At 40.8% G+C, this 16,251-nt stretch overlaps 1 protein-coding gene across 5 annotated transcripts in view; it reads right to left on the bottom strand.

Moving 5' to 3' along the window:
• Positions 1–5,902: 5,902 nt before the first annotated feature.
• arhgef28 (Rho guanine nucleotide exchange factor 28) overlaps positions 5,903–16,251 on the bottom strand; it is a 131,627-nt gene continuing 121,278 nt past the window's right edge. For all 5 annotated transcript variants that reach the window (XM_004910823.4, XM_002934839.5, XM_012952887.3 and 2 more), the window contains 7 exons: positions 15,312–15,443; positions 14,536–14,633; positions 14,143–14,181; positions 12,200–12,247; positions 10,492–10,950; positions 9,342–9,621; positions 5,903–8,385 (listed from right to left, as the gene is read on the bottom strand). In XM_004910823.4, the coding sequence (XP_004910880.1) occupies positions 8,237–8,385; positions 9,342–9,621; positions 10,492–10,950; positions 12,200–12,247; positions 14,143–14,181; positions 14,536–14,633; positions 15,312–15,443 (1,205 nt within the window). In that variant the 3' untranslated portion in view covers positions 5,903–8,236. The remainder of the gene's footprint in view (positions 8,386–9,341; positions 9,622–10,491; positions 10,951–12,199; positions 12,248–14,142; positions 14,182–14,535; positions 14,634–15,311; positions 15,444–16,251) is intronic.

Genomic DNA, 16,251 nt, shown 5'->3' with positions numbered 1-16,251 from the left:
AGTCAAATATCCGTCCACTGTACCAGAATTCCTAGCATCCCCCAACAGGCCGTTCAACCTTTCACCTCCATCAAACTGCCTCCTCTTCTCTCTTGCAAGCTGGAGCATTGAAAGCTGCAGAAAAAGGAAAGCTGCCATACAAACTTATATTTAAACTTTCACAGGTCTGGGTTTATTTATATTTTTCAACTGAAGGCTGATCCTGTGTGTTAAATCTAAAGAGTGGTCATCTAAAGAGTGGTTTAAGTAAAGAAAAGAAGAGTGATCGAAGGAGAGAATGTCATCTAAAGAGTGGTTTAAGGAGAGCATGTCATCTAAAGAGTGGTCGAAGGTGAACATGTCATCTAGAGCAGTTGTTGAAGAAGGGCATGTCATTAGTGATGAGCGAATCTGTTCCGAATCTGTTCGGCGAAAAATTCGCGAAACGGCGAAAATGTCGTGCGACAAAAAAAAATTGTCGCCCGCAGCTATTATTTTGTCGCGCGCCTATTGTTTCGTCTCCCGCGGCTATTGTTTTGTCGCGCGGCTATTATTTCGTCGCGCGCGGCTCTTGTTTCGTCGCGCGCCTCTTGTTTCGTCGCCCGCGGCTCTTATTTTGTCGCGCGGCTATTATTTCGTCGCGCGTGGCTCTTGTTTCGTCGCCCGCGGCTCTTGTTTTGTCGCGCGGCTCTTGTTTTGTCGCGCGGCTCTTGTTTCGTCGCCCGCAGCTATTATTTTGTCGCACGGCTCTTGTTTCGTCGCGCGCGGCTCTTGTTTCGTCGCGCGGCTCTTGTTTCGTCGCGCGGCTCTTGTTTCGTCGCCCGCGGCTATTATTTTGTCTCGCGCTATTGTTTCGTCGCCCGCAGCTATTATTTTGTGGCCCGCGACTATTCTTTTTTGACGCCGGCGAAAATTTTTGGACGTGCGGTGAATTTTTCCGCGGCGAAATTTTTCATCCGTTTCGCGAAACAATCCGCCAATGGCGAAACGCGGAAATTCGCCGCGAATCCATGCCTGGCGAAACTTTTCGCCCATCACTACATGTCATCTAAAGAGTGATCGAAGGAGAGCATGTCATCTAGAGCAGTTGTTGAAGAAGAGTATGTCATCTAAGGAGACCAAGTCATCTAAAGAGTGGTTTAAGGAAAGCATGTCATCTAAAGAGTGGTTTAAAGAGAGCATGTCATCTAGAGCAGTTGTTGAAGAAGAGGATGTCATCTAAAGAGTGATCGAAGGAGAGTATGCCATCTAGAGCAGTTGTTGAAGGAGAACATGTCATCTAAAGAGTGATCGAAGGAGAGCATGCCATCTAGAGCAGTTGTTGAAGAAGAGGATGTCATCTAAAGAGTGGTCGAAGAGAACATATCATCTAAATAGTGGTTTAAGGAGAGCATGTCATCTAGAGGCAGTTGTTGAAGGAGAACATGTCATCTAAAGAGTGATCGAAGGAGAGCATGTCATCTAGAGCAGTTGTTGAAGAAGAGTATGTCATCTAAGGAGACCAAGTCATCTAAAGAGTGGTTTAAGGAAAGCATGTCATCTAAAGAGTGGTTTAAAGAGAGCATGTCATCTAGAGCAGTTGTTGAAGAAGAGGATGTCATCTAAAGAGTGATCGAAGGAGAGTATGCCATCTAGAGCAGTTGTTGAAGGAGAACATGTCATCTAAAGAGTGATCGAAGGAGAGCATGCCATCTAGAGCAGTTGTTGAAGAAGAGGATGTCATCTAAAGAGTGGTCGAAGAGAACATATCATCTAAATAGTGGTTTAAGGAGAGCATGTCATCTAGAGGCAGTTGTTGAAGGAGAACATGTCATCTAAAGAGTGATCGAAGGAGAGCATGTCATCTAGAGCAGTTGTTGAAGAAGAGGATGTCATCTAAAGAGTGGTTGAAGAGCATGTCTTCGAGAGCTGTGGGGCTGCTGAAGCTGGCCATGTAAGGAAGGATCTGCCTCTTTTTGAGGTTGCCAGATACCAGATCTGGCCAACCAAGAAGACTGATTAGATTGATTTGATCATTCAGCTTTAGGGTTAAAAGTCAGATCACATTGGGAGTTGGATTCCTTCCCTAAGCAGTACAGAGACCTATGGAATTTAGAGCAGCAGCCATCCGTCAGCCAGTTGGTGTTTTACAAAATAGAATTGAATTCCCTAAATGTAAAAGCAAGATGGATTGAGAATATCTGTGAGTTAAGCTTAAGCTTGTGTTGGATCTAGATGTGCAGCTCCTGTAGCGTTGGGCTTATTTATCAACACTGGGCAAACCTGCACCTGGGCAGTAACCCATAGCAACCATCTGTGATTAGCATTTTTCAGCCAGTGGCATGCTATATTGGTGCCAGTAATGTATTCTGTATAAGGAATATAAATCATTTCAGTAGGCGTCCCCTGAATGCATGACTGACATAGGGAACCATCACTGATTCTCTTTAATGAGCTTTAATTTCCTTGGCATTTTCACTCTCTCGAGAGCTAATATTAAGCCGCTTGTTCAGAGCCTGTAAAGCTGTACATTGAGCCTATAAAACGTGGCAGCGAGTGGATGAGGCATATTATATGCAGAATGCCAGTGCGCACATTTAATTAACAGAGTGCTTTCACACTCGGCCGGGCTTTACTTACTTGTGCCGAGCACCTTAGTGAGATTAATGGAGCACAGTTAAGTGTACCCCCGCCATGCCCACCGCTGCTGCTCTGGAAATCATTCTTTCTGCTGCAGGAACACAATAAAGCAAAGTCTCCCTGCGGGAAGGTGAATATGGAATAAGTACAGATTTTACCATTCCTAAAACACCTGTTTTTAACACAGAGAAAGAAAATACCATTCCGATTAACTTTCCAAACTATTTTACTTATTTTCAATGGTTTTAAAGTTCAAAAATATGATTTAAAATCGATCAAGCTGATTACATTCTCTGCACTGCTGGTTCTGACTTCTGCTACGCTGTTTCAAGAGACAGACCCAGAGAACCGTAAGGAATAAACAAATACTGCTTTCAAGGGCAATTACATTTACAAATAACTCTAAAGCCATTAAAAATGTGTCATGAGTGGATTACGGCATTTCATTGTGCAAATGACCAAATCTGGTTTTGGGTGGCGTTCCCCTTTTACGAGAGAAGAAGGCCTTTCTTTTCAGTGGCATTACTAAAAACTAGACTTAGGCTAATGGCACATGAGTTGTCAGTATTCATACCAGTGGAGAAACCCCAGCCCACTGCCTTCCACCCCCCTATACGTGGGAGCACTGATGGGCATATGGGATCAGCCTGTGGGCACCCTGCCATTGCTGTACCCAGGAACTGACAAAAATGAAGGCATTTTGCAGTGCAGTGCTGAATGTGGCAGTCAAGGCCGTAAACTACAGGTCTGTAAATCCTTTATCCTCTTGTACCTATTTTGCAATGTTAGTAAAAAGAAGCAAGAAAACCTAGTTAAAACCAAGTATTTTCCTGGTAAATAAGCAATATGTAAGGACAAACAGGGCCTCTCTGAGTTGCCCTACGTGGCATTATTATGCTGCTTCTTTGCAATAGAAGCTTCCTCCCAGGAGTCATTTTTATGCACAGAACTAAGAGCAGTCAAGTTAAAGGAACAGTAACACCAAAAAATGAAAGAGTTTAAAAGTAAATTAAATATAATGTACTGTTGCCCTGCACTGGTAAAAGTTGTGTGCTTGCTACAGTAACTCTACTATAGTTTATATATAATAAGCTGCTGTGTAGCCCCGGGGGCAGCCATTCGAGCTGGAAAAAAGGAGAAAAGGCACAGGTTACATAGCAGATAACAGATAAGTTCTGTAGAATACAATAGTGTTTTATCTGTTATCTGCTAAGTGCCTGTGCCTTTTCTCCTTTGAATGGCTGCCCCCAAGGCTACACAGCTGCATTCTTTATATAAACCATAGTAGTGTTTCTGAGCCAAAACACCAGTTGTACCAGTGCAGGGCAGCAGTACATTATATTGGAATTTCTTTTATACACTTGAATTTTTTGGTGTTACTGTTCCTTTAAAACCTTTTTTCAGCCATTGTGGATAACAGGACAACCATAAGGTAACACTGGGCCCAGGGAAAGCAGGTATCAGGTCGGCCATTATGGTATTATGGGGAGATACATGTGTAACATGTAGGAGCCTGGGGTCTCTGCTGCTCCGGCTGCTTGCCCTTCCCTTGCAGGAATTGACATTACAAGGCATGTGTGGGTTTAGCGCTTTCCCACAAGGGAACAGGGGCACATTTCCTAAAGCAGGTGTGGGCTTTGCAGCTACACGGGGCAGAGGCTTCTCTGTTTGCTTTCATGATTGGCAATAGCAAAAGCAACAGAATACTTTTTAAAAGCTAATATTCTATATTATTTCTTTATGCCTTGTCTCAGATAGGTTTGTGTTTTCTGTGGCAGTCATAATTTCATGTCTCCTTGATCTCTAGTGCCATCATGTGGCAGATCTTTAGATTACAATGTCACATCAGTGTAAGAAATGCACTTTCACTTCCATACTTTGTTATGTGACTGAGGCAGGGACTGGTGTGAATAATGTACACCCTCTGTAAAGCACTGCCAATAGAAATGAATGATAATAATAATAATAATGATAATGTGGGATGTTCACAGAGTCACTGTTGTTGGCTATTTCATCTAATTTTTTTTCTGCCAGTAAAGAATTGGGGGTTACAAACCTCTCAAAAATCACTTCTACTGTGCATCTAAATGATCCTACAAATGTAATGTGAATTTTACTGAGGATTTTATTTCAAACCATAATACTTATATTTCATCATGAGTAACATTCCCAATTGGAATAATAGTCTGGCATTTCATGATAACCTCCCCCTTTATTTCTGAAGAGAACTGGTAAAACAGTAAAACCTACAAAGCATGAACCCCATGTCAGTGGTCTATTCTGCAACTGAACATGCTGTATGGTTGTTTGGGGGTCACTGTTCAGGCCTCTCCTATTTATTTCCTATATTCTCCTATTATTCTAACCGCTAAGCTGCTCTCTGGTAGATAGGGCAATTAAAGGATAAATAAACCTTTAAAATTTTAAATTAAAGCATTGGGTGCTTTTCTATGCACTTTTGCACATTTTTTTTCAGTTTTAGCTATAAGTTATTATTAACTGCCAGTATAATGAATTTTGTAATAGCGTCGCCGCCTGCTGGGCATGTCCTGTAACTGTACAATTAGAGAGATATACCTTCAGAAGGAAACAGAGAAGTGTTCTGATGTTGCTCTGCTCAGGAAGGAGATTGAAAATAACATCTGAGGCATCTGATCTCTTCCCTGAGCAGAGCAACATCAGAACACTTCTCTGTTTCCTTCTGAAGGCAAATCTCCCTGACTGTACAGTTACAGGAACTGACCAGCAGGTTATGATGTTGGTACACATGTTATTGAATTACATTTTTTAATGTTCACTTATCCATTGGAAATACTGAGCAGCCTTATGCTGCATCATGCTAACAGTAAATTCTAATGTCAACTATCCCTTTAATTGGAGTATTTTTAAGGTGCCTAGTTATAGTGAGACTTTAGGGCCCTCTGTACCAGTCAGCATTTGTATATAATCTGTCAGCTTTATGTCTACACCCTGACCCAGCAGTTGTACAGTGCTGCATAATACAGCCATGGTGTTTGTGAGATGGTACTAAACACAAAGTGCAGAATTTATTTCCTATTTGTTACCCGGACTTTCGTTATTTTCACAAACAAATGTAAAACAGAAGCACACACCCACACATATATATAATGAGAGACACAGAAGAGCAGCTAACTAAAGGTTATAAGAAAAGAATAGAAGGGGAATATAATCCTGGCTGAGGGTTTATTTATGAACTGAATCGTATCTGTGTCTATATGGCCAGTAGGATTTGCCAATAAGAAACCCATTCATGCGCGGCACAAACTGTAAGCACAAAGGGACACATGGTAATAAATATATTTTTATTGTATCAAATATACTTTACACAGAGGCGAGGAGTCTTTTAACTGGAATGTAACAATGAAGTATAAGCATACGGGCGACTGATAGTGTTTATAACATGTAGGGGAAGCGGTGCCAGCGCTGTGCTGTGAGTCCCTGCATACAAGCCTCGCTCACAGCTGCTTAGGTGCGCGATGGAAGGCTCTGGGCATACAGGTGTAACTACAAGGCAAAGTCAGAGCAGAACTGGGACACAAAACAGCATCAAAGAACATAGAATTCCCTGTGCCAATATAATAACCCACCTTCCCCATGTCCTGCTTCCCATGGTGCTGAGCAGAGATCCGCCAGTACTGGGGTTTATAGAAAGAACATGTCCCTGTATATTTCTGTCTATACCGCTAACACTCATCATACATGATCCTGTTCTTATTCTTTTATAACAAATTGGCTTTTTTGCCTTCTAATATCCCAAATAATGGCAAAAGCAAACAATCCCGTTTAGCTGAATCTCATCTGTGGCTCCTATGGCCTCGCATTGCTCTGAAGATTTCTGTGAGCTGAAAGGAACGGCAATGGGATAACAGAAGTGGATTAATGTTTACAGCGAACCCAGACCCTGCCAGAAAGGCTGCCTGCAAGAATAATTAGAGGGGTAGTGCCCCCCAAAATGTTAGTATGATGTAGACAAAGGTATTTAAAGGCAATCTGCAATTAGTCTTCATTATTTAATTTTTTTTCATGTTTGTACTATTTATATTCCTATATAATAATAACTTCTAACCCTCATAATTAGTCTGTGTTTTTGTTGCTGGGGGTCAGTGACCCACGACACCCAGATAGATGTTTCAATTGCAGGCTGTAACCAGAATAGATTAATAATTAAAACAAGCAAACAAAATAAATAATGAAGACCAATAGAAAGGCTGCTTAGAATAAATCCATCTAAAACATACTAAACGATTTATAAAAAAGAATCCCCTTTCACGCAGTGCAGGGAGGGGCAAGGCTCTAATCCCAGACTGACACCAAGTAACACTGATACCTGCCACCAATCAGTAGCTTAGAGCCAAACCCTGCTGCACCCCAACCAGAGATCTCAGTAAGATCCATAGGGATTAATGTTCCCAATTAAACACAGTTAAAGGTCACTGTATTAATTGACTTTCTAACAGAACACAGACCCCCCCATAAGATGCTCAGTCAGGAGGCCCATCCAGAGCATTATATTCTCCACGGAATTTCCGGCACACTCAGCATGATCATTTTATATCTTTAAAAGTGATATATACCCACCTGTATAACTTCATGTAAAATTGTTCTTCTGAGCATTTTTGCAATTTACATTTTTCCATTTTAATTAATAATAGCAGTTGTTCACTGCTACTATAATGAATGTGAAATGGGAGCGCCCTCTGCTGTTCTGTTGGGGAGGTTCTAGAGAGAATGGCAAAAGCTCATTTACTGAAGCAGGAAGTGTCTCCTGACGCCTCTCTGCCCGATGATATTGCTTCTGTCACACTGACCAATAGCACTGCCCAGCCTGCCCTAACACAAGTGCTTGGTTCACAATCACAGACGTTAATAACTACTGATATCATAAAATCACAGCAAGAAAACAATATTTGGTGTAAACTGCAAAATCGCTCAGAAGAGCACTCTGAGCTCTTCCCCATTAAGACATATGCTTAGGAATATGTTTTCTGTGACTTTGTTAAGGGACAATACCTGCAAAAGGTGCTTAAGACAAGAGGGATTAACAACATACTTAAATATAACTTAGTTTTCCACAAGAAAAAAATATAAAATGTATCCCCTGGCTCACTGAGCAAGAGGGCTACAAAGCAACAAGTTCACTGCCAGCCATTAAATACTTATATTATGGACCTGCAGCGATTGGCTGCTTATTTCCATTTGTTCATGGAAATAATGCAGTTCATGGAAATATCCTTGAAATGGCATGTAACAGACATCCATAGGCTTCAGTCGTGCCCTCGGTTTGAGATACATGAGAATGTCCTCTGTAGAACCCTAAGGGCCATAGGAAGTGATTGTAGCTCCATGGTAATACCCCGAGAGTCACGGGTCGCTCACATGTTGCTGGCTATGGGCTCCATGGGTAAATCAGGATACAGAAGTGATAATAAAACAATAAAATGTCAATAAGAATCCACATGGCATCGATGCCTTGCCACTCAATGGCAAGTAGTACAAAAACACAAATGAAAAAAAATGACCATTTTCTCCTGTCCGTTGTCTGATTGTGAGCAAATGGTTTGTAGGTTCCACCAGCGCAGGGAATTCTCCAGAGAGCAAACGTTACGTCCATGCGCAATCAGAGGTAAACTATGTTCTCTTCAATTTTGCCATTTTCCAAATGATGTGAGGTTTCTTCTGCGGGTTTGGTCTGTGGTTCCACAGGCTGCGTTGCATTAGGCACAGACAGGAGCGTACCACAGGAAATAACATGAGCTGCATTCAGATCTACAATAAAAGATGTGAAACGGTTAGTTACCAACTGACTTCTCCCATTTACTATATATCCCACCTCCCATTTACTATGTATCCCACCTCCCATTTACTATATATCCCACCTCCCATTTACTATGTATCCCACCTCCCATTTACTATATATCCCACCTCCCATTTACTATATATCCCACCTCCCATTTACTATATATCCCACCTCCCATTTACTATGTATCCCACCTCCCATTTACTATATATCCCACCTCCCATTTACTATGTATCCCACCTCCCATTTACTATATATCCCACCTCCCATTTACTATATATCCCACCTCCCATTTACTATGTATCCCACCTCCCATTTACTATATATCCCACCTCCCATTTACTATATATCCCACCTCCCATTTACTATGTATCCCACCTCCCATTTACTATGTATCCCACCTCCCATTTACTATATATCCCACCTCCCATTTACTATATATCCCACCTCCCATTTACTATATATACCCCCCTAAGGTAGATGGGGACATAACACTTGCACAAATGGAAGCAATAATGTCAATGTGGGGTTTGTGTGGCTCACTGAAGCAGGCAAAGGAATGTTATTCTACTCAGTGAAAACAGCGGGACCCAGAGAGTTAGGTGCTGCCAGTAATACAAAGCAAGTCTGGATCCTGCAAAATGAGTTCTTCAGGGAGCCTGGTGTGGGCAGGTTTTGAAACCGGTGGGCCCAATTCATAGCTATCTCTGTGGATAGGTTCAGAGTAAGGGAAAAACAAGGCTCACCAGACACATAGGATATGTGATAAAGTCTGATGAGTAAACAGAGAAAGAATCTGGTGGAAATGTCTGTTGACAAAATGGGGTAAGAGTAGAAGGAACTTACAACACAGACAGAATTAGATAATGAAGAACATTAAGGCAGGTACATATTTACTTTATCAATATTTATATTTGGAATGTACCATTGTTACATGCATCCTTGTTGTGCCGGGAAATGAGTGAAGATCCTTCAAGTCTTTGGTGGCGAGAGACCACAGAGCTCCAAGGCTCATTAGCAGTGTCCGTTGTGTTTTTCTCAGTAGACTGTGCAAGGAGTGAACTGGGGCTGTGAAACAAATGTGCATTCGGGTAGTCTGGGGCTGGAAATGTTGTGATGGTGTTGAGTGATATCTGAGCCAAGGCACTGTTAATATACACAGAGTCTTCGTCTTGTAAACTGACAGAGCGACGGCTTCCGACACCCTGTTCCGAGGAATTAAAAAGAAGAAACGTGGGAATAAATTGACTGGTGTTGTGTACAAGAACCAGAGACAGCTTATCGCTTCAGCATTTTCTGACACTTTTATTAGCACCGTCTGTCCTTCTGTTATTAAATCCGCAATTTCCCTGATCTGATTGTTTGAAGCAAACACTTTAATAGAAAGAAAACCTTTTCCTCGGGAAAAGGTTCTGGGAATTGCTTTATATTCTTCATGGAACAGCTGAAAAACTGATGAAGCAGCCATAAAGTGAGATTTTAAGAAACATACCAAAATATCTTGTTTTATCTCTTTTAACCACTGCAATAAAGGGTTTTAGAAACTTCTAGAGAAATCACTGACACCTTCCTACAAGTGAATAAGATATGAGTTTCTATGGCAGGTGTAAAGCTTGTTTCCAAAGCACACATGCCTCTTGTGCTACAGCAGTTGGTTAAAAGACAATGTGATTAATATCAGTACGCACCTATGGTGTTGCACAATCTATGGCTCTTAAATTCTTTTTTTTTGTCAGCTGTGAGGCTTATTTTAAATAAGACTTTTGTAATGAACAGTAACCATTGTCAATAAAGTGTAAGTCTGCATCCAACCAACCTATCTGTTGGTGATCCATATGTGAAGCTAGAAGGTTTATAACTGAAATATTATTTGTATAAATCACGTTTGCTAGAGTGTAAGTACAATCCCCACTCTGTCTATAGTGGGCCATTTACATGTAAAAACGTACTAATCAGCTTTTCTATTGTTCCATTTGTTTTGGCCACATCATCAGATGAAATCGCCATCGCTAACCCCATGGCACCCTCCTTATAAACCACTGGAATCACCTGGGAGTACAGAATACCTTCCCTACCTCAGTCAATAGACTCCTTGGCTGATGGTTGTTAAAGTGCCTCCAAAGCTTAAGTTTCACAGCCAGATCCTCCTTCTCCCTCTCCACAAGTCTATGACCCTCCTGTAGCCGCTCCACGTTTTGCTGGAATTCTTGCTGCTGTTGGTCAAGTTCCTCCCTCTTTTGGTGCAAGAGATGTTCCTGACTCTGACACTCTTGCTCCCTATGCTGGAGCATGCTCTCCTTCTCCTCGTTTTCCCTCTGTTTTTGGTCGCACTCGCGCAGCCAGCGTTGTTGTTCTTGATGCAACTGTTGCTGGAGTTTATGTAAATTGACCATCTCGCAGCGGTGCTTTTCTAGGTTGCGATACTTCTCATGTTCATTAAGTATACTTCCACGGGAACCTCTACTGCCCAATTCATAATCCTGTAGGAAAGCTTTATGCAGTTCTATGTGGCTATCTTGCATAGCAACAGTAGCCTAGTAAAATGAAAGAAATAGGGTAAATAAGCATATCAACGGGTATAGTAAGCAGTAGGATCTGCTCCATCAGTACATAACATCCATATGGCATAAGCTAAAGGACATGATGAGCTTTAATGCTACAACAGCAGCAGCAGCTAAAATTTGCGTCTGGATTGGACCAGTGAGTGGGTTAGGGTTGAGATATGTATGTGCAAACATACTGTATTGTATTTTACAAATATCTTGCCTTTCCATCATATGGTAACTTTGAAGGGGCAAGCCTAAACAATAGTCTTCCTGACAGGAAACTATACAGCAATTCTTGCAGCTAAAGTATTGTCCTATCAAAGAGATGTATATATTTATATATACAGGTATAGGACCCATTATCCAGAATGCTCGGGACCAAGGGTATTCCGGATAAGGGGTCTTTCCGTAATTTGGATCTCAATACCTTAAGTCTAATAAAAAATCAATAAAACATTAATTAAACCCAATAGGATTGTTTTGCTACCAATAAGGATTAATTATATCTTAGTTGGAATCAATTACAAGGTTCTGTTTTATTTCTACATAGAAAAAGGAAATCAGTTTTAAAATTCTGAATTATTTGATTAAAATGGAGTCTATGGGAGACGGGCATTCCGTGATTCGGAGCTTTCTGGATAACGGGTTTTCAGATAAGGGGTCCGATACCTGTATATATATAAATAAAGCACTGTAAATGCTTTGCTAGTAAGCCACTTTTCTCTCTTAAGTTACTTCCCTTTTTATTGTATACATTGTAATTCTTTTGTAAATTAATAAATCAATTATTTAATTCACTTGTTTCAATTCCATGGCTAACCAAATTAGAGCAGATTCAACACATACTTATGTGCATACGGCTGGTGGTCCCAGCGGGCCCCAGGTGCCCAGACCTACATTGGTTACTAGAAGGACCTTTCTGCATATTTGAATCTATTATATTCTCAAAGGCTTATTTTGTCTGAATTAATTTGCTGGAAAACAAAACAAAAATATAGCCCTTCAGAGCCATCCAGCATAAAGCACTTTAACATATGTTGCCATTTCGCAATTGTGGCTATAAGAGAAATATTGTGCCCCAAGCTCTGCTTAACCTGTTAGAATTATAGTGACGGGGGATATCCAACAGCCATATTGTACTTGCTATCTCTCTCTAAAATATATTCTACCAGTATAATTCTAATATTATAATACCTTTTTCAGTGCGATACATAACTGGTCTCCAAGAAGCACTTACCTGTATGCTGTACAGCAGGCGAGTAAGGTTATGCACCACTTGTAGAACCTGGAAGAAAACCAACACTGCTCAGAAGCTGTCTGTGCTCAAAAAAATGAAGAAATTACTTTAAAGGGGAACTATTGCAAGAATGAAAATTTAATATGAGCTTCATCTCATGGAAATCATGATCTTTCAAAAAAATATCAATAATAAATTCTGCTATATTTCTGAAATAATTAAGTTTATATTCACTACTACCCCCCCCCCCCCCCCTCAGCAATCTGTATCTCTATATTTAGGAGTCAGATTCTGATTGATGGCTAATTCAGCCATCTACATTAAATTTTGATTTTTGCAGTAGTTTTCATTATATACATGAATCTCATAGCACAATACTAGCACATAGCACAAAGATGCAGTTCTTTGTAAGAGCAGCCAAAGCACTGGCCTCGAATAGATTCCAATAAATAATATGCAAAGCCTATTGAATTACACTAGAATTCAGAGCTGTAAAATAGAAATCCTGCTCCCCACCATCATTCACTGGCTGAACCTTGCTGAGCTTCTCCTCGCCAACTATAACCTTTCACACACGAGGCACAATGTCAAAGTAATGAATAAGACAGCAGTGATATATGGGGTGTCAGGGTAAATGGCCTGGCCCCACGTGCTGCACGTTAGCTCCAGAACTGGTGGAATTCATTGCTTCTGTTTATGGGGAGACTGGCAAAATGCTGAGTGTAATGTTTTCTCTGGATGATAAAACTGTATGGATTGTACAGAAGGTGGACAATGTTCATGGCTGGAAACCAGGGCCGAATGCAGCCAACCGTATCCATACGCTTAACCCCATTCCTGTGTATTTCTTCTCATGGTTTCTTCTCACCATGATTTTTTCCATAGCACTCTTTTAAATGCAGACTAAGACTAAGGAAAAGTACCTATTTTCCCTTTTATCTGACTAATCCAATGTCCTCATTAATGGCTGCTCTGTATGCCATGGCAATGCATACATGGGAACTTTAGTGACTATGGCACAGAAGCTAATTCAACCTGTGCTACTTAGTGCTGGTTATCTGGACCCTGCTGCAGATCATTTTTCACTGAAGTAGATGTCAGGCCACAAATGTCCCTTTATGCTATGGTAGTGGGTCTGGAAATCTTGCCTTGTGCATTATTGTGCTGAATGACTTCCCCAAACTGTTGCAATAAAGCAAGAAGCAGTAACTGGGACCAAGGGCCCTAGCCCAAACCATGGAAATAGGCAGAGACTATTATTCCTCCTCAACCAAATTTTACGGTGTGTATTATGCATTCAGACAGGTAGTGTTCTCCTGGCACCTGTCAAACCCAGAACTGCCAGATGATGAAATGCCATTTATCACTCTAGAGGACACGTTTCCACTTCTCTAGAGTCAATGGCAGTGACCTTTGCACCATTCCAGCCAACACTTGGCATTGCACATGGGGATGTTTGGTTTGTTCTGATCACCCATAAATCCCCACTTGTTCTACATATAGGTTTTGTACTAACATTGCTCCCAGAATGGACAGTTTGGAACTTAGTTTTGATACCTTTGGCTAACACTGTGCCTGATACTTTTGGCCATACAGTGTATTGTCTTCCTAAAAACATTTAACTTTTTTTTAAGTTGGAACATAGTAGAGGTATCTGTTTCATGAATAGGGAGGAATAAAAAGCTGACCACACAAACAAGTGATAAGCACACATATGCTTTCATTTATTTCAAGGTAGTCAGCATTTGGGTGAAACTTGTGGTGTAGTTGCCAGTTTATTTTACAATCCTTGTAATTCTTTGTATTTAAATCTTTATGACAAGTGAGCTGGCAGAGTCGGTGCATGCAGACATACAAATATAAAGCATATGTTTGTGGCTAACTGAGTGCACAGCAAGCAGCTTTAACTTGCCACAAAATGTTAGGAACACAGGGCTACTTACTTCATCCTGATTATAGCTTGGACTTTGCATACATTCCTCCTAATAATGAAATTCCAGAGATCAGATTATTTCAATAAAATGGAAGAACAGCCTAATTAAATAAACATAAAAGCCTTTGTCTGCCATATACCAATATGTCCTACTAATGTCAATGGAACAGAGGCACAAATGCACAAAAGATGCCCATGCATGGACAGATATTGGCCTAAGACTTGGTCAAAATTCCAGGGTACATATATAGCAACATATAAGCAGTTTGGCCCTACAATTCTTCATATGTTTTTAACTGGGACTAATAAAGATTAAGTATTAATTTAGCTTGTTAAATTATTGTTCTTACTTATGTGTAATTATTTGGTTTCTACTTGTCACTACATAATGACTGTGACTTACAATTTCTTCTGTGAAATCCAGATCCCTGTCACTCTTCACATGAGAAATACTGGCATCATAGGAAAGCTTCCTTCTCTCCCTTGCATCTGGGCTCTGGGCTAATAGTATGCAAATACACACATATAGATATGAGATAGACAGACAGATACATACATACATATAGATATACCCCCATATGTAAGTTTGCCCAGAAGCCATAACCCATAGCAACCAATAAGATGTCTGCTTTTGAACATGCACCCAATAAATTCTATTTGCTCATTGGTTGCTATGGGTTACTGTTCCTGGGCAAACTTAGTGCCTTTTATTACATAACCCCTATACAGAGGTAGATACATCAAACAGTGCAGTTAAAAATAAAAGTTAAAATATGTGCCTAAATAGGGGCAAAGAAGAAGGGCTTCCTTATTTTGGTAGAAAGTATTAACCATTTATTTTACTGAAAGAAATATTCTTGCCTTTGCAATAACTGCATGCAGTAGCAGTCTTTTAATCTTGTAAATCCAGTTGACATTCTGCCAGTAAGGATGGCAGGTGAGCAAGGCAAACAACCTTGGGGACCCCCCAGTGAATGAGGCCTAGAAAGAGTTAGGGCTAGGTAATGCAGCCTGAACTCCAATAAGGGCTAGTAATGTGGCAGAGAAATTGTTGTTGCTGCCCTGAGCTCTAAATATAAACTTCCATCATTATCAAACAGCATTCAGTTGGTGCAACAGGCAGGGCATACCTGGCATGGGAAAGATTTCATAGTCAATTCAGGAGACATGCCAACTTACAGTTATATGATGTCTCCGGTTCCTCATCTAATGTTTCAACAGAACGACATCTTCTCGGAGTGCTTCTTTCATATTCAGGTAACCAAGATGGATCCTCCATTTGTGATTTAATGGTTGAGTGGAGATTTTCAGCTATTAGGGAATATCAGAGGTCATAGCTTTTATTAACATGTATTACCTATATGTATTTAACTGAATATTAACTTCTATACCTTCTATGCCTTAGGGAAGCTTGGTGATTCACCCAGACTGGCAATCTGTGAATTCTGGCAAATGCCAGAGGGGCTGCAGTAAGATGCCATAGACAGTCACTATTTATTGGGCTGGTGGGGGGCAGTTTCTGTGTACTTGAAATGCCAGGGTCTGTTTTGAATCCCAGTCCAGATCTAAAACCTCAATAGGAATCCCCCCCCCCACCCCCCGATTGAAAGAGAAAAAAAGCCATAGCTTGCCATAGGAAAGCTGATCACCCCTCCAGCAGCACTACACTTAAGTCTTAGGCTAGTAGGTATGAAACGCCCTCATATTATATCAGGCAGATGTCTACAATATTCTTTAGAAAAACCTGGATCTGCCACTAGTGACTATCACCAAACTCTAATGGGATCACACAGGAAGAGCGAGTATCTCATTAGAACACAGAGGTCATGTACACAATGTCGATACTGTGTCATACTAGCCATAAACTCCTTTCCTACAGAGTAGGACAGAAAAAAACTGCTGCCAGTTTTAATCATCATGATTGCTTTTCTAGATCCAGAGAAGAACATAGCAATTGCCTCCACAATACCGGGCATGCCTGAATATTACTCCCCAAAAGGGAACGCTGCAAAGAAGAATGCATATGACTTGGAATATTTGGCTTTATTGGGGAGTGAAGTTCTGGTTCCAATAAAGCAGGTTCTCAGTTTCTGAATCTAAAATCCCTGCCCCCCTTGCT

This window comes from Xenopus tropicalis, chromosome 1, assembly GCF_000004195.4.
Source record: "Xenopus tropicalis strain Nigerian chromosome 1, UCB_Xtro_10.0, whole genome shotgun sequence".
NCBI lineage: Eukaryota > Metazoa > Chordata > Amphibia > Anura > Pipidae > Xenopus > Xenopus tropicalis.
This window is presented reverse-complemented; position numbering and strand designations above follow the sequence as displayed.